We start from the raw sequence: 20,158 nt of genomic DNA on the forward strand, positions 1-20,158 counted from the left end.
AGGGTTCTGGTTTTAAGAGATTTAAATCAACTGAATTTTTTGAGGACTAATCATGTATTTGTAAAACCTGATGAATTTTTTACCGTGTCGATAGAATGATCTAAGATTAAAGATTACAGATTAAAGAAAGATTGACTCACCGGAGTTCATTAATTACTTATTAAGCGATAGTGAGGTCTTCACTGGAAAATCCAGTCAAACCAAGACCTTGCCGTATTGTGGGAGCGATAGCGATGTCAATACGGCAAGGCCGAGGTTTAAGATTTTCCCGTAAAGACCGAACGTTCGAGGTAAATAAGTTGTTTATTACATGACTTTTTGCTTTGTTTCTGCAGGGAGAATAATGCCCTAGAACAAGAGACTAGAATTAGCCTAGAATTAGCCAGTCAGGGAAGCTTCATATCGGCTGCAAACACAAGCCATACAATAAGAGCAGTTAATGAGTTTTCAGTCCATCCGTGGTTACCGTTCAACACTGACAGTACCCACCAATACACGGGGATGGAGAGAGGCGCGTTTTTGCCGAATAACAATACACCATGACCCTAACTAGGCCTCGAGCACAAACCTCGCTATTTCGAGTGTAAAACGGGGTTTTTCATGGCAGCCATGACAGGGGAAAACTTTTCAGAATTGTTTGGGAATTTTAATGTGCCAATTGTGGGAACCCGGGTAGGGCGGTCTGTGTTCAAGCTATGGCTGCTTTATGCAACAGAAACTAGCGATAAGTGCCGGCCTGATGGGTCACTTGGCTCGTATGCAGACTTTGCATTCATTAACCTTGCCTTTTTTAACTTTTTACTTCCTCGCACTGTCGTATACAGAAACGCCGAAGAGCCGTCACACTAACATTTTTCAGAGGTCACCATCATTACCTGATTATCAAAACAAATTCTATGCTATGTTTAAACAGATATTCCATGTTTCTTTTCATGTCTCTGAAATGGAATTTACATTTAGTTATCAGACTGCGAGGCAATGATGAGGAAGAAGGTTCAGTTGACGTCTTAAGAAATGGTTGATCCACGCTATTTTGTCAATAACATCCGAGTGAAATCCTAGTCCATACTCTACTTGGTAACAGGAGTCCACTGGACTGATCCTTTCCCTCCCTTTAGGGCTGGAAAATTATTCTTGGTACCGCTGTTCCATTCATCCATTTTTCAAAGTTAAATTTATTTATTTATTTATTTATTTATTTATTTATTTATTTATTTATTTATTTATTTATTTATTTATGGATTCGTACAAATACAGGTGCTTAACAATAGGACATAAGTCTCCTACTTGGTTAATACACCCACATCCAACCCCCTAAAAAATATCCCGAAAAAACCCTTCCCTGACCCGACTAAACTACAAATCAAATAATCTAAATAACACAAATACAATCTAAAATATACTAATCAACTTAACAAGTACAGACAAAGAAAATATTAACACGGCGACACTTAGGACAAATTAATTTAAAAGAACGAAAATTGTCACCATCAAAAACATTTAAAAGTCTAGTAAAATAAAATGACTTAAGTTTACTTTTAAAAGAGCTTATAGTGTCTGAATCCTTGATATTTTCAGGTAAACTGTTCCGTATCAAAGTTATTCTGTTGAAGTAAAAGTCTCGGAAGGAAGACGTACGACAAGCGTTAGTCTTTAAATGCAGCGCTGATGAAGCACGGCGCGTGTTGCCCTTTAGAAAGGAAAAATAATAACTAAATTCACGAGTGAAATCTATATGCCCATGAAGGCACTTAAAAAAGAAAACTAAGTCAAGATATTCTAACCAGTAATTAAGCGGTAATAACTTAAGCTTGATTAGACGAACCTTATAACATAGGTTACTATTCCTTAATATAAAACGAGTAGCTCTCCTTTGTATGTTCTCTACAAGTAATAAATTGCTGATAATTGACTGAGGGGCCCACAACTGAGAGCAAAAACAAAAATGAGAGCGCACTAATGAGCAGTAAAGACGCAAAAGCGCTGTACTACCAACAGTACCTGCGCAGTTTCTTTTGAGAAAACCAAGCATCCTATTAGCTTTAGCTACAATCATAACTATGTGATCTTTCCAAGAGGTGTCATTTGCAATCACAATACCTAAATCTTTTTCAGATATGACAACCTCCACATTAATACCATTTAAACTATAGTTACGAGGTGGACTAAGGCGTTTCCTAGATTAACTGTTATCGTCCTCCAATCAACGATCAGTTTGTTGGTCATTTCTCTGATTTCATAAAGTCTTTGGTGTTCGGTCGCTATTACTCTGTTATTGCTTTAGGGGATTTTAATTTCCCTAGTATACAGTGGATTGAAGGATCAGGATTTACATGCTCTTCAAGTGGTGATGATTTTGCTTTTGCAAGCCTGCTGATGGACCTTTGTTTATTTCAGCTAGTGGAGCAACCAACTAGAGGAAATAACATTCTAGATCTCGTTCTAACTAACACTCCTACGTTTATGTCGGAACCCAGAACTGGGCCACCGTTGAGCGACATCGGACTTTCCTCTGATCACCATCCTGTCTTATTTGACTTTGAAATCGATGTAAACATTAAAGAAAGTGTTCGCTTGAAACGTTTCGACTTTAAAAATGCAGATTTTGAGTCTCTTAAGCAAGCTCTTTTGCTAACTCCACTCACCAATGGTATGTACAACGTCAACTCCATTGAAGACTTTGATTCCCTTTGGGAATTATGGAATGATTTTGTTTTTGCTGCATTGGACACCTATGTCCCAAAGGTAAACTGTAAGCGCTCTAATCGTCCTCCGTGGATTTCTAATGAACTAGCAAAAGAAATACACAAAAAGAGGACGATGTGGAAGCGCATCAAGAAATCAAAAACTCCCGACAACGTGGAAGAATTCAGGAAGTTTAGACAGCAAATCAAAAACCGTCTACGCCATGAAAGAAGAAACTGCGTAAAAAATATAAGCGACGAAATCCACAGGAACTCCAAGCGTTTCTGGTCATACTTATCTTTCAAAAGCAAAAAGAAGCCGATTTCTGAAAAGGTGACTTACAAAAATGCTGTCTTTTCTGATGACCGCGGACGTGCAGAGGCTTTTAATGACTTTTTCAAATCTATATACAAAGATCATTCTGACTGTGAAGTAAATGTCGACGTGCCTATACTTCCAGGAGTAAAGAACTTTTTAGCTCACATTATAGTGTCAGTTGACGAAATTGAGGATATAATACGCTCACTAGACACTCATAAAGCTATCGGTCACGATAAACTACTAACGATCGTATTGAAAGAATGTGCAGAGTCTCTAGCACCCTCTATAACAGCGATTATAAATTTCAGTCTAAGTCATGGCTTTCAGCTATCTGATTGGAAGAGAGCAAATGTTCCTCCAGTTTTTAAAAAAAGGCAAGAAAGATCTTGTTGACAATTATCGTCCTGTGTCTCTACTACCAGTTATTTCCAAAGTCCAAGAACGTTGCGTGGCTTCGCGTCTCGTCCCACACGTGAAGGAGTTACTGTATCCATTCCAACACCGTTTTCAAAAAGGAAGGTCTTGTGTCACGCAGTTCTTAGAAGCTTTTTATGATATTGGTGGCGCGCTGGATCGTGGGATTGAAACTGATATTATCTATCTCGACTTTGCTTAGGCTTTTGACTCTGTATGTTCCGCTAAGCTGGTTTCCAAGCTATCAACCTTCGATTTGGTATCAGCCATAAATCCAAGGTAAAAACATTCTTCCATACCATTCTAGGGTTACCCAGTGTGATGCCTCTTCTATGTGTGCTCTGTCTAACTTGCAAATCTGAGAAAAAACGTTGATACACAAGATAATCATGATCAAAGTCTTATCTTTCTTACAAATCAAACAATCTATACTGAAGATGTGGCACAATACACAATGATTTATGGACCGTTGGAAAATTGACACAATACGGACGGATGTTAACGTCGGGAAACCGTCAATCGTATAATCAACAAGTTTATTTGTAGGAATTATTCAATCTGAAACAAACAACGTGACAAAGCATTCAAAAGTTGGCGGACGTGTTCGTTAAGCTCCGTTCATTTTGCTTGCATGTTACTCAGTCCTCGTATAGGGTCACAAAGTCGTGAAGACACAGGACCTAAAGTTGCATTAAATTACAGTGATCGTTTTTGTCTAGGAAGCGCGTTTCTTGGCCAGTACGCGGAGCTTCACTATCGCTTAATTGCCATCGTCGTTGTACCTCTTATATGTCTACAAAGTCGTACAAACGCAGGACCTTAAGTTGCATTTAAAAGTACTCGCTTTTGTCAAGGAAGCGTGGTTATTGGCCATCAACCGTAGCTTCAATATCACTACTAGTACTGATTGTCAGTAGTGATATCTTCAGTTATCGTCTGAAAACTGAGAATTCAGCTGTCTGAGGGCAACAAATAATGCCAATTGTACATTCCATCGTAAATCTTGCCGTGTACCAAAAAATCATCGATAAATTATTATTATTTAATAATAATAATAATAATAATAACAATAATAATAATAACAATAATAAGTTGTTAATAATAAGCAGAGTAACGAGACCATTGCCATATTATAAGTTCGTGCTCGAAACTGGCACAAAAAGAATACAAAAGGAGACATGATACCGTGGCTAGAGCAATCCATTGGGACCTGTCAGGAAAATGTGGGTTTGAACGAAAGGAGAGATGGTTTGACCATGTTCCAGACAGTGTGCTTGAAAATGAGGATTACAAACTTCTATGGGACTTCAGTGTGCGAACAGACCATTAAATAGGGGCTAGGAGACCGGATTTGGTGATCATTGACAAGAGAGACAAGAGCTGTCAGATTATAGATGTGGCAATTTCAGAGGATAATAGGGTGAGAGAGAAGGAAGATGAAAAAGTTGAAAAGTATCAAGATCTAGCAAGAGAACTTCGAAAAATGTGGGGTGTGAGGACAAAGATTATTCCAGTGGTAGTGGGAGCATTGGGATCAATACCAGTGAGATTGAAGGACAATCTGAGAGCCATTGAGGTGGGCATTCCTGTTGCACTGATCCAGAGATGTGCATTGTTGGGGTCGGCAAGAATTCTTAGAAAGGTGCTGGAGATGTAGAAAGAAGAGAAAAAGCAAACAAGGGGTGTTTCTTGGCTTCCCTAGGCAACTTGTTGTTGCCAGGAGCCAGTGACGAAACCAGCTTCAATATCATCAATAGCTGTGCGAATCTTTAATAACAATAATAATAACTTCCTTTACATCCGGGGTAATACAGAGGAAAGGTTTGATTAATAATCATATGAGAGTGAGCTACGGACGGACGGCGCATCTTGAAAAACTTGGCCAACGTTTTCAAGTTTGGCCGTTCATAAACCGTCTTGATCTTTTTCAATTTGTATTCAGGCGTAATTGTTATTTTCAGCTAAATTTTGCTTTCAATGTATCCAAGCTAGCAAACCTATATATACATATTTTATTGTAAGGCTTCCTGCGAATTGAAAGTAATTTGTGACTGATCATAAATGTAGCTCTTTATGTACATATGAGAAAACGTTATAGGAAAACAACTTTAATTTCTTATCAGATCGCTCGATAATATTTACCAAACATTTTCACTTCTGTGATATTTTTTCTCTGCTAATAATTCGAACTTGCCAACTAGCAAGCTTAGTTCAAGTGAACGCTGGGTCTTTTCATTTTGGTTTTTGCAGAAAATAATTAAAAGTTCATAAAAGACCATCGCCAGGGGAGAGAACCTATTGAAACCTGCTGGTGATTTGATTTTACATACACATATCCCTTTTTGTAGTCATGACCTGATTTTTGTGCTAAAATTTTCCACTCGATTTTTCAATGACAATTGGCAATTCAGACCCCTTGTTCCTTTGAATTCTATAGCTAGTGCTTCTCCTCAGTTCCACTCATTCACAGGAATGAATAATGAGAATAGAATATAACAGACTAAGTTCAATTTAAGGGTCAGTAGCGCAGCTGAACTGAGCTCGAGTAATTTTAACATAGTTCAGCCTCTCAGTGAACAACGCGGGGTTCTCGCAGCTCAAGCAAGTTGATAAACCTAACCTGTATATGATTATTAGCAGTTCACAGTTAATACAAGCTTTCTGGCACAAACAATACTGCTGGAACACAGGTACTCTTACTTGTATAGTCATCCTAACTCTGAGATGCACCCATATATTTCACGAAATTCGTCGTTAATTTTTTAACCGTTTGCAGCTGGGTGGCTATATTGAAGATATCGTGAAACATGCCTGGTGCAATGCACCGATTGATCGAATTGCTCCCCTACCACTCTGGAAATTTTTTCATTTATTCCTTAAGGTTACTTATGTGCGCTCGACTTAATTTTCGCAATTTCTGCGATTGACGAAAAAAAAAAACAGAAAAAAGTTGGAAAAAGTTAACGCGAAAATTAATGTCGCGCAATTGAAGACTCCACTTCGTGGCACCCTTTTACTGATTAGTTGTGCTTAAGTTGTTGTTCTCCGGTCTCTAAAACTGTATAACCTCGATTACAGGACTTGAGAAAGCGGTGGAAATCGATCCTAAACAACGTACAGAGAGAAGCTACGTCGCACATGCTGACCTGTGCCCTAAAAGTTGCACGAGTCTGCATGACTAACAGCGATTTTTTGTTTTATGACGGATCTGTTTAACGCCCCGTTCACACTACGCCGGAGAAATTTGAAAACCGTGCTTTTACTCTGTAAACGTATCAAATGTTTTCTGTCCACACAACACCGGAATATTTGAAAACGGCGTTTTCATGCTGGAAAAGCGTCAAATCTTTTCCTTCCACACTACACAGGAGAAATGAAATTGAAAACCCAACAATCACCATCATTTTGGATTTGTGTTTGAGGAAAACTTGTGCAGGGGAATCACGTCACTATCGTAATGTCATCGTTTTCGAAAAGCTCCTTTCTCAAAATATTTTCCGTCCAACCTAGATAACCATACGATGTTGGGCAAACTGGCCTGTGCTTGATGAACAGAATTGAAAAGCATTCAGAATGGTTTCTAAGGTGGTCCGTAATTCTGAGGGGCACTGCTCTAGTTTGCCGATTTGCTCAGTGCTTATCAATTTTAAATGACGCACCACATGCATACATCTAGATAATAAATTCATTCCTTGCATCGATGTTGTGGTAGTCAGCGTCGTGTTCGCTAAGCTCCCTTTTTTTCGTCCTTTTCCTGCTTGAATGAGGGAGTCTCACGAGAGTTTTGCCTAGACTCACCTAAGTTAGACATATTATACAACCCTCTACGATACATCCCTCGGGCCACGCCCGAAACCTCTCCTAAATGCACCTTGTTGCAGCCCTCCTTCTTGTTGGTTTTCATGAAAAAGATTTCAGCCAATTATAGACCAACAACTACTCGTACCCATGATTTACCGGCGTTGAACAAATACTTGTTTGCAATAGACCAAGCAATGACAAAACCGAAATAGGAATGTCGCCATACATCAGTTAAACTTATTTCCCCGTCAGATGTGATATAATAGTAAGAAAAGGTTAAAAGAAGTAAACTGTGTCGCGAACGGCTAGCGTTTGTGGATGAATCTCGCTCACTTTTTTTTTCTTTGTAGCGATTGTTCTGTTTTGGTCGGTTGCATTGTTTTCCATATGATAAAATCACGGATAACAACGGCTTTTGCCAATCAATATTTATTAGGCCGTTGTGTGAGTGAGTGAGTGAGTGAGTGAGTGAGTGAGTGAGTGACTGAGTGACTGAGTGAGTGACTGAGTGAGTGACTGAGTGAGTGACTGAGTGAGTGACTGAGTGAGTGACTGAGTGAGTGACTGAGTGAGTGAGTGAGTGAGTGAGTGAGTGAGTGAGTGAGAACTTTATTAAAGTGTCAAAGTGTCAGGAGTTGCATAAGTCCGTCCTTACTCAATAGCAATGGTGGGTGCAGGGAATGAAACGCCTTTGACGTGTCAGTGGAAAGGATGTTCACAACAAGACTCTCGTCCCTTGCCTTCTTCCATGCCTCAACCAGGGTAATCAAGGTAGTTTCACAACTGTGATGTTTACGATATGCAGTCGAGTTTTCATACATGCGGAAGTCAAAACCTGCGGCTATCTGTTGACCCACCAGTTTTTCCAGAACTTTGTTTACACATGGAAAGATGGTAATTGGCCTGTAGTTCTCTTTAGAAAGCTTGTCCTCTTTTTTGTACACCGGGGTCCAGTCCCCCTTCTTCCAAGCACTGGGCCACACACTATTACTTAGACACGAGTTGAAAAGGGTCGTGAGTGGTTTGGACAACTGTTGCGCTCCTATTTTCAGGGCCTTAAATGGAATACCGTCACTGCCAGTAGCTTTGTTTATGTTCAGCGATTCAAGAACAGCGAGAACCTACCCTTGCGTAACAGGTTTGATTTCGATGGTTTGCGTCGAGTTCCCGTACTCCCGTTGGATCTTTTGAGCACTAAGGTGATCTTTGAAATCTTCCATTGAATTACGCTCAACTGCCGCACCCCCTATTCCTTCTGCTAACGTAGCAAAATGCTCTACTAGTACTTCCGCAACTTGCTTTTGGTCTTTTATCACATTTCCATTCACATTTAAATGAATATCTTCTCTTTCTGTTCAGCCCTTTGTACTTAAGAAAGGTTTGAAAGTCCTGAAAAACGCCATTGGGTTGTTTTTCAAGTCCTCTGCCTTTTTCCTCCAATATTCCTTTTTGTCCTTCTCTGTTTAGTTGCCTCGTTCCTAGACGTTCGTCTGAGCTCCCAGTTTTCCGGTGTCTTGTTTTTTAAATACCTTGACGTGGCCTTTCGTTTGGCCCTGATTGCTTTTTTCCATTCGGATGTAAGGAATGGAACGTCCTTATCACGTACTCTCATTCTTTTCACAGGCGCAACTTCATCCAGTATGTCATTAATTAGCACATTACAGACATGTACTCGATCGTCAACTTCGTCAAACAATTGCCATATGTGCCAAGGTGACGAGGACAAAAGCTGCTTGTAAACAGCAGAGTCAAGTTCTTGTAACTTCTGAAAGTGATAAATTTAGGATTGTTAGGATTTATTTTCTGCTTTAGGACTTCATAAATGAGGGCGTGATCACTCAGGCAGGGATAGTAGTTGCCTGAACACCGAAAAACTTCAGGTCTGTTGCTGAGTAACACGTCAATAAGACTCTTTGTTATTGTTGTTCCGCGCTTTTCGATCGTTGTTCATGTTGGCTTAGTAATTAGGCACTGAAAACCTTGTTCGACTTCTAAATCCATTAGTAATTTGCCCTCAGGTTTGTCAGGCGCATTCTGTTCAGATTCAGGTCGCCAATGGCTACGACAAAGTTGCTTTGTAAACTTGCCCAATTGCAAACTTCACTGAGTTCATTTTCAAGTAACAGTCGGTATTCACCGCATAAAGCCTTCGGGGGACGATAAATACCGATAATTACCATATTGCCTGTTTCTGTCTTAACCTCAAAAGCAATGATTTCCAATGTCTTGAAATTCTTCTCGAGCTTAAGCCGTTTCTTACTGAGTGATGTTGATATTAGAGCCATAATTCCACCACCGCCTTTCTTCCTGTCATTACGATTAAGGGAATAACCCGGTATAGTAAACTGAGCATTCGGGTAGCTAGCCTGCGAACGCAGACGTATTTCCGGCTGTCACTTGATTCCGCCGAAAAATAACGTCTGCGAACCCGAGCCAGGAAACGATTTCTGTGACGTTATGACTTTTGTTTCTTCTTGGCCAATCAGATTCCATGATAGAATGAAACTCGAGTGCTCCTCGCAGCGAATACCTCGCGCAGTAGTTCTGGGGTTATTTGAGCTAAACTGTGATTGGTTTAGAATTCCTACGTCACAGAAATCGTTTTCTGGCTCGGGTTCGCAGACGTTATTTTTCGGCGGAACCAAGTGACAGCCGGAAATACGTCTGCGTTTGCAGGCTATCGGGTAGCTTGCATCAATCTTTGTTTCGCTGATAAACATTATGTGAGCGCAAATTGTCTTGATAGTACTCCTCCTGAGTTCAAGTTCTTCGAATTTGTTTTGAATGCTGTTAATGTTCAGATCGGCAATTAAGAGATCCTTACCATGATATCTCCTTAAAAGTTCTAGCTGAACGTTATCCGCAATGATTTCCTCGTCTTCAGACAGCAGCTGTTCGGCAGCGTTGTCTTGTACTGATCTTTCTTGATCACTTTCCGGTGGATTGGTTTCCATTATACTGGATAATGCCTCACCTTCCGAGTCTACTACGAAGAAAGAATCACTTAATGGCGGAAGAGCACAAGCGGGGCAGCACCATTCAATGTCAGGCCTTTCTAGATAGTATTGAAAGATAGGACAAGACATTGGTAGACATTTGGCGTGCGACCATTTGTTACAGGTGATACACAAAATGGCGTCCTGGTTGTTTCTTACTGCTTTCTGACATTCCCTGCAAGGATATTTCGGTGAAGTTTTCGTCCCTTTAGGTCCAGGATTAGTCGCTATATCGCCACAGGACAGCAAGTGTCTGTCCAAGTTAAAACTGCTTGTCCCTTTGGCCGTGTATTGCACTCTACATGACAGAAAACATTTGCCACGATGTTTAAACCTGCAATTTGGATAAACAGTCGAGTTGCAGGCTAATCCCCGCACAAAGGGCAGTGTCGAGCCCTTCAACAGGGCGGTAGGAACTTCTTCCTTCCTTGTGAGGGCATCATCTCGAAAAACAGGTAGAACAGTAGCTAAAATTAGTAGAAGTTTTAGCGAGCATGCTATGGTACATCCGGCCGCCATGACACCCACGTGTTGTTGATTACAGACGAAAAAAGTCATATTTTAATTCGTCTAATTGCAATGACTATCTGGAAGCGAGATGCAGTTTGTGATGCTAATAGATTTTTTCAGCAGAAACGTTTTGAATTCCTTTTCATAGAAAAGCTGCTTTTCTTTAAGTCTGTTTTTACTAATGGCGCGAGCGTGAACACAAGCAAAACCTTTAACCAGTGTTTTGTGCAACTACAAATTATTTACATTTGAAATATCACGCCCCCTTTAATATTACTTGGCAAAAGCTTTCCATATTTTATAATTAAAATCCGCCTGTTGAAGCTGGCATGAGGCTTTATCCCACGGTGGGCGATCGCAAGTAAGTACAAATGAGATATTTTGCAAGGATGATATTTAACAATCAAATATTTATCGCTGCACAGCGAATCATTCGATTATTGACTTGCTCTGAAATATGGTTAAGGCAATATCAGAGTCTAAATATCGAGACTATAATTTTTTGTTGATTTATTGGCGACAGTCATTTAAATTCACGTGAAAACTAAAACAATAGCAGAAGATAAAATCCCGCTGAGCGGCTAAAAGTAAGATGACATAAATTTCCTTTTTCACACTCGCCACAAGTGCACAGAATTGCCTCAAAAATACTTTGTTATACAAAGCCCGACTGCACAAACAGGTACAGCCTACTTTAAGCTGGATGTTTATATCTGGTTTTTACCGAAATGGCAAAATGGCTAACCTTCTATACCTGGGTCTTTAGCCGGCTAATATAAGGTAAACAATCATTGAATATTATCGCTTTCCTATACATCTAACATGAACAGCGTTAAAAATAAAACAACGTATTCATTTTAAAATGTATTTTGAAGATAGCAATAATTTGTAGTGTTCATGGATAAAGGATAAGATTGTTGACTTCAGCTGGAATAAAACTTCATTTCAAATTGCAGCCTCTATATAAAGTGATAAATCGAACTAATCAGATTTTGTGATGTAAAAGCCAAAAATGTATTATTTACCATAGTCAAGTTTACAGGGAAGAATAATAATTATCGTGATTAAAATTAAAGTCGTATTACACGTATCCGAATTTACGGTGTTTCCAGTGCTGTACAATTACACCTACGCAAACTCCGTTTTAATTAAAAAATGGGCAAAACATCTTAAATTTTTGAAAGTGAAGAAAACTGTTTATTTTGTCCTCCCTCTACAGATGTAGACTAATTTTCGAGCGTTTAAATCTCCAATATTTATTTAAATTAAGCTACTTGTTTTCCTAGCTGTGTACATGCCAGCTGTTTGCATCCGATTAGAATAACAAAGACTAATTATTTTGCGTGAACATAGTGTTATTTATGGAAACCTGCAAACTATTGCTGGTGTTAGGCGAACAAAGAGATGGCGGCGACTGACTGGAAACGAATTCTGAATTGAAGTGAGTTTTTTACTCACAGAATTTCCTAAGCTGAACAGCCAGTAAACACGTTAGCATCATTTTGCATTTTGATGCTCATAAGGTATCACAAAATTTACATTTTTCACTTGACATTCACTCCTTAAAAGAACAAACGTATAACTGCTAAGAGCTTATGAAGTGTTCTTTGAAAGACGAAAGTAAAAGTGCGACATCCAATAAATATTGCAATTGAGAAATAATATTTCTTTTTCATTTTCAATAAAACTAAAAACAACTCAAGTGACCTCTTTAGAACTAAAATGAGGTTCTTCAGTTAAGGACGTGCGCGCCCAAAATGTTCCCACCTAAAGATTTTTTTAAAACTTGCCACGCAAAAAAATCGAAGATCAACTTTTGGGAAAAAGACTAAAACATGGGGAATCACCGTGCGCGTTTTCGAAATAAGACACATTGACGACCACGCATTTTTAGAAGCTTTCGTTATTTTAAGATGATATTATCTTACAACCATCAGCAGTAGAAGAAACTACATTAGTGGAATGTAGATCAGGTAAACGTATTCAATTCAACGCAGTTAAGTTTATAAAGTAAACTTTTGCACCTGATGTCTTTCCTTGAGGTAGAATAGGCCTTGAAAAAGAATACATTTTAGCTTGTCCCACATTCGAAGTAAACTTCGGTTGCAAGAGAGCAGAAAAGGCGAAATATTTGCGTACAGATTTTTTTTTGTTTTTGTTTTTGTTTGTTTTTTTTTTTTTGGTTGGTTTGTTTGTTTGTTTGTTTGTTTTTTTGTTAAAATGGAGAAAATCAGGAAAGAAAGTAACGGCTATGAAGGGAAAAGAAGAGATCACCAAAGAGTAAACTGCAGTGAAGTTAACGCAACCGGTATCAAGCGATATAGTTGCTTATATTTCTTCCTTGGCGCGCGCGCTTGATGTATGACGTGGCGCGACCTCTCAACATGAATTAGTGCACACTGAGGATGCATCCTGTCCTCTGCTCATATTAAAATTCTTTGATACAAATTTTTAAGTCGATCGCAGCAGCCTACTATTCTAATTTAGCGATTTATTTCGTTTTTGTTTCTTTTCTGTTTATATTTTGTTTTTTGAGGGTCTTTTACTTTATTATCGCTTTAACTGCTGTCTGTCTTTTAGTTTCCGGGTAACGTACCTCTTCCAGACTTGCTGTTGCAAAAGGCCTATTCTCCTTTGATATGCTTGCTTAACGCTGTAATTTAATCCTTGCTAAGTTATTTTTCAACACAAAGGACGAAGCAACAAAAGACAATGCTGGGTAAAATTAAGACAAAAAGGACTTTTAAAGTCAAATGAGCTTGAATCTATTTAAAACAAACCAGGCATCAAATTGACCATGCTGAAAATGCATTTGTAATTTTATTCTGTTCCCAGATGTAAGAGTTTACCACTACCATTGAAACTTGTATGTGTTAATGTTTGTGCTTTGAGGTAAGTGTATTTTAGAACGTGTCTTTTTTGATGACAACCAAATCGAGGGTTAGAAGCACACAAAGTGGATAGTACGATAATTAATTGAAAAATCATTCCCTGCATATTTTGAGGGCGACCTTGACAAATAGCTTGAACTCGTAAAGTGTTCGAGAAGCAAAGAGAATTTACCGCTTTTAGCTAAGGAATTTATTTCGCATCGATGAACAGTCTCAGTAGCTAAACATCGAGTTGTATTGCACTAAGTCTTTGAGGTATTCCGTTTAGTACATCTACTGGCTAATAACGCTGTAAACAAATTAAGACTTTAGATTCGATTCGCGATCGCCATTGTGGAAGTCAATACTCCTGTAGTTATTGACCAATATGGAGGGCCGGTATTTCTTCAATTTCAACGCCAACAGCAAATGTAACTATATATGCCACTTAAGATTACTGATTATGGCAGGAGGATTAGTCAGGGAGGGGCACTCTCGTGCAGGTTATGCTGTGTACCGCGGCAAGTTTAATTCTCGACTTGTTTGAATTTTTATAACGACAGGAACTGATCCAAGTTTGGCGAGTTAGTAGTTTGAGATTTCATGATCAGCGTCCTCGCAGCGTTTTAATTTTGAATATTCTCCAAACGTAGAAAGGTAGCCGTCTTTCGAGTTTTTGGCGCTATAGATTGGAAGGTCGAGCCTGGTTCGATCACACCCCGCCAGCATTAACCCCCAAGTCCGCCAAAGGCTACAAGCATCAATGAACATCACAGAACAGTAAGAAAAACAAAACGTGACAAAACTTCTGTGAGGTAGCTTGCTACGGAGTTGCGTTCTATCCCTCAATTAAAGCAGTAATAGACCTTGTTCATCTCGAAGAAGCCGCAAGAAACGTAAAGGCTTCGATCCAGTGCTGCTGACGAACTCATCCTGAGAACAGGAGCAACTTTACTTCTTTCTTGAGACCGGCCAGCCAGAAAATAAATTTTCAAGACCATGCGCTCGATAGCTTTTTTTGTTTGTTTGTTTGTTCGTTTATTTTGTTTAATTTTTGTTTTGTGTGTGTGTTTGTTTTGTTCTTTTTTCGTTGTGGCTTGTCATGGTTTCCTACATTCCATCTGGAGGACTGAATGGATATCGATTGAGGCGTGCCTCGAGCAAACAGTTTTGTTTTCCAGAAACGCCGAGCTGAATAACTCGAGAGCTGAGATCGTTTAAATATTTTGATATTGACCACAGGTCACCATCACAGCATTCTATAAACAAGCAAGGACAGAGAAAATTATATCTGAAAATTTATGTATAATTAACACGTATTGTCTAAACTCCCGTTTTGCCTCCGGGGGGCGGAGTGCAGGTACACATCGTATTGGCTAAATATCAGTCGATTTCGTTAATATTCGTTATGATTTTAGGGCTGCTCGTTAACTAATATTCAGGAACTGGGGCAAGCGCGGGAAACTGCCATGGCTTGTGCTTGTCACGTGATGTTTCTCACTGACACGCCATCGTGTGAAAGCGAGTGAAGGCCGATCAGGGTATGACACTATTTGCGAGAAAGGTCTTCACATCCGGGTCACAAAAACAATCTTACGCCAGGAGCCCACTCTTATGCTAGTTATATTATAAATCAACTGATTATTTCCCGTGGCATGGCACGACATGTTTGTAATACAATCATGTTTTTGGTTTGTTTTATCTATGCAGATATAGCAGTTTTTAAGACGATTGTGGACCAAGCATGAGTCGTCGAACCGATTACAGAGATATGTTATCATACACTATGGTATGTAAGAACTGTCCTGAATACATGTACAACTACGAGACATTGAGAGAGACCTGGGTGCAAGCCTGCCGTGCGAAGGGAAGAGCCTGTTATGAGCGAATCAAGTATTACTTCACTCACTCCTTTGATCGTCATTTGAAAGAAATGATCTTTGTGATAGCTTATGGAGTCGATCACACCGCTGGTATTTTCCTTGATTATAAAGGCTATACATTCTTCAAGGAAAAGATGGAGAAAGCAGCAGATTCGGGTGACAAATTGCCTGAAGTTTCACCATCAAAGGTGTCGCGAAAAACACCGCAAATGATGAGAATCTTTAAATCCCTTAAAGATTTTAACATTTTCAGCGATCAGCTGCGCCAGAAAAATCGTTCCATCGTTCGACAAAGGCACATTAATGGTGTGTATTTTTTGGAAAGAATAAACGAGGTCATGAAGGAAAAAACGCCATCATTTTTAGCGTTTAATGCGAAGGTTTCTGAACAAGATCCAAAGAAAATCTTACAGATTGGTTGCGTGGTTTTCTCAACGGAAAGTCAACAAGACTGCAAAAAATGTCACGTCTACATCGTGAAGGAAAACTACCCCTCACTAAGTGAAAACTTTCCGCACCAAAAATGCGACGACTTCGCAGCTGGGACCTCTGAAATGGCCGGCCTCGCCGAGATAATGAACAAACTCCAAGACAACATTTCGGGAGTGGATTTTCTCATCACACATTCAACATCATCAGAAGATATTCGTAATTTTCTGAAAGCCCAAGGACTAGACACTGGCGATAAGGAAATCATTGATACATTGACTCTTTATTCTGCACTGTTCCCCGAGTCCAGAAAAGACAACACCATGGAAGAACTTCTCAAGAAATTAGACGTCCCGTTTGACTCTTGTAAACTCCAAAACGCGGGCTATAACGCATTTTACATCATGCTGATGTTTCGAGCTCTTTTGAAAAAAGAATTTTGTGCATGCCTTAGTTTATAGAGTAGTTTTAAATTTAAATATGTGGGTGAGGGGTGCCGTAGAACCAAAACCAAATCAATTACAGCGGCCAATCACCAAAACAAAACATTAAAAACTAATGAATCAATGTGAACTCTCGTCGAGGCAAAAGCACGTAGCAAAAGCACGGGCCAAGACAAAAGCAAGGGCCAAGCGCGGGAAAACCCACGTGACCAAGTCGTGATTGGTTGAGACTCAGACCGGAGGTGATGTAGAAGGACATGCGAATGTCAGACAAATGTCATGAAAAATTCAGGCTGAATGAGACCGTTAACCAATGCCTACAGAGTACAGTACTGTCACTTAACTCCAAATGGTTAGACTACGAGTAGTACCTCTTTCGCTTAGTCTGTCGAGTGAGACAAACGTTAAACTGAACAGTTTACAAAAAAGAAAGAGTGAAACTGGAAAAAATATTTTGCCAACATGGCAAACCACATAACATTTGAAGGCCGAATAAGATAAAACAAAGCGAAACAACGGAATGCTACAGCTATGGTTGGCTACCGCAGTATAGTACCTGATTCCAGCGAGTGACTTCAGTTATTCTGCTTAGGACGGTCTGTTCATTGTCTCAGACACATTACAGCCAATCCCATGTCAGTGATTCTGGAGAGCTTTGAATCTTTAGAACTTTAACTCGGTTCGAGTAAGATCGAGGGTGAATTACAAAGAAAATGACCTGAAGGGATAGAAAAATCTCTTCGAGTTAGCGGGGGTTCGAATTATCGAGGAAACGAGCTGCAGAGGGTAAAACTACAGTAAATGTAAAACAAAAAATCTAGGAGAATTCTAGTTTGGCTCGAGGTATTTGTATTTTGTATTTGTAGTTTTTACTTCTCCACTTGACGATATGAACACAGTATTGTTAAAAATAAGGTGCAGTGAAAGTGCAAAATATAGTTAACTAATAGGCCATTTTCCAGTTTCCTTTGCCTCTATGTCAAAACGTGTTTCGCGCGAAACCATTGTCATGAAAATACGTTTCATCTGTAAGCTTATTTTCATGCAAATCGGGCTCGTTTTCAGAGTTTTGCACGAGGACTCGTTTTGAAACCGAGGCACAAGGTAACTCGGAAATGACGTATAATATGCCCTCAAGAGATTCTCTTGATGCCCTTGAACTAAATACATTAATTTTATTTTAGGATAAAAAGAAAACTAGTATAAGACAGGAAAGAGTAAACACATAGTAAATAAAACGTTTATATTGGACTTATTAATACGGAGCAATATGAAACTGGTAAAGTGCTTTTTTAAATAGTTTTCTAGTCCGCTTACTGTATTACATACCGCCGGTAAAGTTAGCGCGCGATCAGAGAACGTTCTTGGTCATCGGAAGTTGCAACTAGCGAGGGTCTAATGTTAAACTGAAGAAAAGGAAGTAACTGACAGGTTTTTGTCGTTCTTTTAGCTGATATGGGAAGAAGTGACTAGCTTTTATTCCGCGACAATTAAAATTTACCGGTATTTTTACTTTTGTGAGATTGGTACTGGTTATTGGGTCGAGTGAAGTGCAGTTTACGGAGTAATCACGCGATTAATAATGGTAATAGGACAGAGTGGAGTCCAATTCGGTCTGTAAGCATACGAGTGATAAACAAAATCGGATGACCGCGAAGCGGGAGTCCGATTTGTTGCCAATCACATTTGAGGAAATTATAATTATTATGATAAACGTGCGAATAACGTAGGAATCCAATTGCCGGTATCCAGTTACAAAGAAGTACATTGTAATTGGACACCTGTAATTGGACACCCACGTGATTCAACGTGCACACATTGCTATTATTTTCATATGTATGGCTTTGTTTAACTTATGGAATTGTGGCTGGGGGGCCTATCTCCAGAAACACTCATCAAGAGGAATTACCAAAACATTTCCTTGCAAAAGCTTCCGGAAGAAACTTAACTCCTTGATTGACTCTGAGATGGAGTAAATTTTTAATCAGCATCTGCTAGTCTAGGATCTTGGGAAACCAATGAAACCAGTTCCTTAAACCAAGGAACCCTGTGTTACATCAGTACCTACAATAATAAGCATAAGGAGAGGGGATGGTTAGGAACTTACTCAACTTTTCAAACAAATCTGCAAAGATGGACCACCCGAATTTATTCGAAAGAGAGGACTGTTAGCTAGCAGAATTTGGCTTTTATCAGCAGCTGAGCTATGAAAAAAGCATTCACAGCAAAATCCTGCCAGCTAGGGAACAAGTTTCTATTGTTGATGTCATAAACTTCTTCAAATCTTGTTTTCTGATGAACAAATAATTATTTTACATGTACCTTGATGAAAACCTTACAGTAATAGTTTTCTAACGTACGAAGACACCTTTAAGAAAAAAATATACAAAAAATAAATGCAACAAAAAAGTGCATGACTAAGAAAGAATAAGATGGATTATCAACAAAAAGACACCAAAAAATGGCCAAACCTTTCAAGACATGCTAGTTTTAAATACAATTGCCAGTTATTTCAAGCAGTCTTTTCCATTTGTTTCTCTCTCTCCATGTAGTTAAACATTCTTAAAAAAAGATGTTTGAGTTATTGAGGTTTTCGCCCTCGCCTCTGTTCCATTTCTGATGTCTTTCCTTTCATTTCCTCAGCTTGCATAGCATACCGCTCCCTTATGTATCTAAATGCCTGTGCATTTGCAAATGGCAGTCCTGTGACAGGATCATGATATCGAGCGGGTAGCCCTGTGACAGGGCAATAAGTCTTATGTGGAACTTTTGGCTTTTTGGTGGGGAAGTATACAGCAGGGAAATTCTTTGCATCTGTAAAGATCAGAAAATTTCTGCAGCAGCGCTTGGATGAATACACATTCACCTCATCATCCTCATTGTCGTCAACTTTCACCAGTGGCTCTGTTACCTCTAGAACTGGCATAGATAATGAATGAAACCGGACAGTAGGACCCTTAAATGTCACCTTCTGGATTTTAGTTTTCTTCTTGTCTGCCTCCAACTGGTGATAAGCTTGTAAAGAAGCAACATTCTCTTCTTCTGTTATTTTAGCCTCTGCCAATAGTTCCTCTTGTGTTAAGCGCCTCATGTCGAGGAATTTTTTTGGCTGCGTTTTCTTAAGCAGTGTCTTTTTCTCCTTTTCCTGTCTGAAACGATTCTTCGTTGCTTGAGCGCGTTCAACTGTAAGCGCTCGAGTGGACTTTCTAACTCCCTCCCGAGGTTCTTCTTCAAAACTTCTCCGTTTCTTTGCGTCTGACTCTTTACTAGATGGCTTTGATGTTGCTGCATCCTTTTTCGGAGCCCTGTATGGTTTGATTATCTGCTTTTTTCGCTTTCTTACTGGTTCCTCGTCCGCCTGATCATCTATCACTTCATCTGTCTCAGAGAGACTGAAATCAGAGTCAACGACATCAACTTCTTCGTCTTCTGTTGCGTATTTCTCATCGCCTGATTCTTCTTCAAACCCTCCAAATGCTGTCTTATAAAAATCATCAACGTCTTGTTCGTCTTCTATCAGTTTGGACATCAAACTCCCAGCATTTCGCCGAGTTTCTCTGCCTTTGGCTAGACTCTCAACTTCATCCGCCATTTTGAACAGACAAAGCGTGCTTGAGCCCGCGTATATCAGCGACTTATAAGTTTTGATTGGTACAGCGAGGGAGGGGAGGACAGGGTTTGTTAGCCAGAAGACGTATACGTAACATAGCAAACTTTAAAATCCCCATTGCAAAATGGAATTTCGAAATATTTTTCCTAATAATACAACAGTAATATGGCTCCGAGATAAATTGATACTCGAAATG

The 20,158-nt window shown here is 39.4% G+C and overlaps 2 protein-coding genes across 4 annotated transcripts; one reads left to right on the plus strand and one right to left on the minus strand.

The window, feature by feature from the left end:
* The first annotated feature begins 10,549 nt into the window (after window positions 1-10,549).
* On the plus strand, window positions 10,550-17,621 carry LOC110054169 (uncharacterized). Of its 3 annotated transcripts, XM_089273260.1 has the most exons (3): window positions 10,579-10,672; window positions 13,563-13,619; window positions 15,308-17,621. In XM_089273260.1, exon 3 carries the CDS (start codon window positions 15,342-15,344, stop codon window positions 16,368-16,370), a length of 1,029 nt encoding a protein of 342 aa, XP_089129386.1. In that variant the 5' UTR covers window positions 10,579-10,672; window positions 13,563-13,619; window positions 15,308-15,341; the 3' UTR covers window positions 16,371-17,621. The 3 variants fall into 3 exon arrangements, with proteins under 3 accessions (XP_089129392.1, XP_089129386.1, XP_020616162.2); XM_089273266.1 differs by lacking the exon at window positions 13,563-13,619 and having other exon boundaries at window positions 10,550-10,672; XM_020760503.2 differs by lacking the exon at window positions 10,579-10,672 and having other exon boundaries at window positions 11,955-13,619.
* Window positions 17,199-19,969, minus strand: LOC110054165 (vacuolar protein sorting-associated protein 72 homolog). The gene is made up of 2 exons (XM_020760500.2): window positions 18,824-19,969; window positions 17,199-18,416 (listed from the first exon to the last, which is right to left on the minus strand). Exon 1 carries the CDS (start codon window positions 19,942-19,944, stop codon window positions 18,934-18,936), a length of 1,011 nt encoding a protein of 336 aa, XP_020616159.2. The 5' UTR covers window positions 19,945-19,969; the 3' UTR covers window positions 17,199-18,416; window positions 18,824-18,933.
* Window positions 19,970-20,158: the final 189 nt, after the last annotated feature.

The sequence above is a fragment of the Orbicella faveolata genome, unplaced genomic scaffold, assembly GCF_042242905.1.
Source record: "Orbicella faveolata isolate gen_17 unplaced genomic scaffold, um_ofav_v1 contig_1, whole genome shotgun sequence".
In the NCBI taxonomy this organism is placed as follows: Eukaryota; Metazoa; Cnidaria; class Anthozoa; order Scleractinia; family Merulinidae; genus Orbicella; species Orbicella faveolata.

What these genes read in the sequence shown, in the direction of transcription:
- LOC110054169 (XM_089273266.1), top strand. Translation starts at nt 15,342, where the DNA reads ATGAGTCGTCGAACCGATTACAGAGATATGTTATCATACACTATGGTA.
- LOC110054165 (XM_020760500.2), bottom strand. Translation starts at nt 19,944, where the DNA reads ATGGCGGATGAAGTTGAGAGTCTAGCCAAAGGCAGAGAAACTCGGCGA.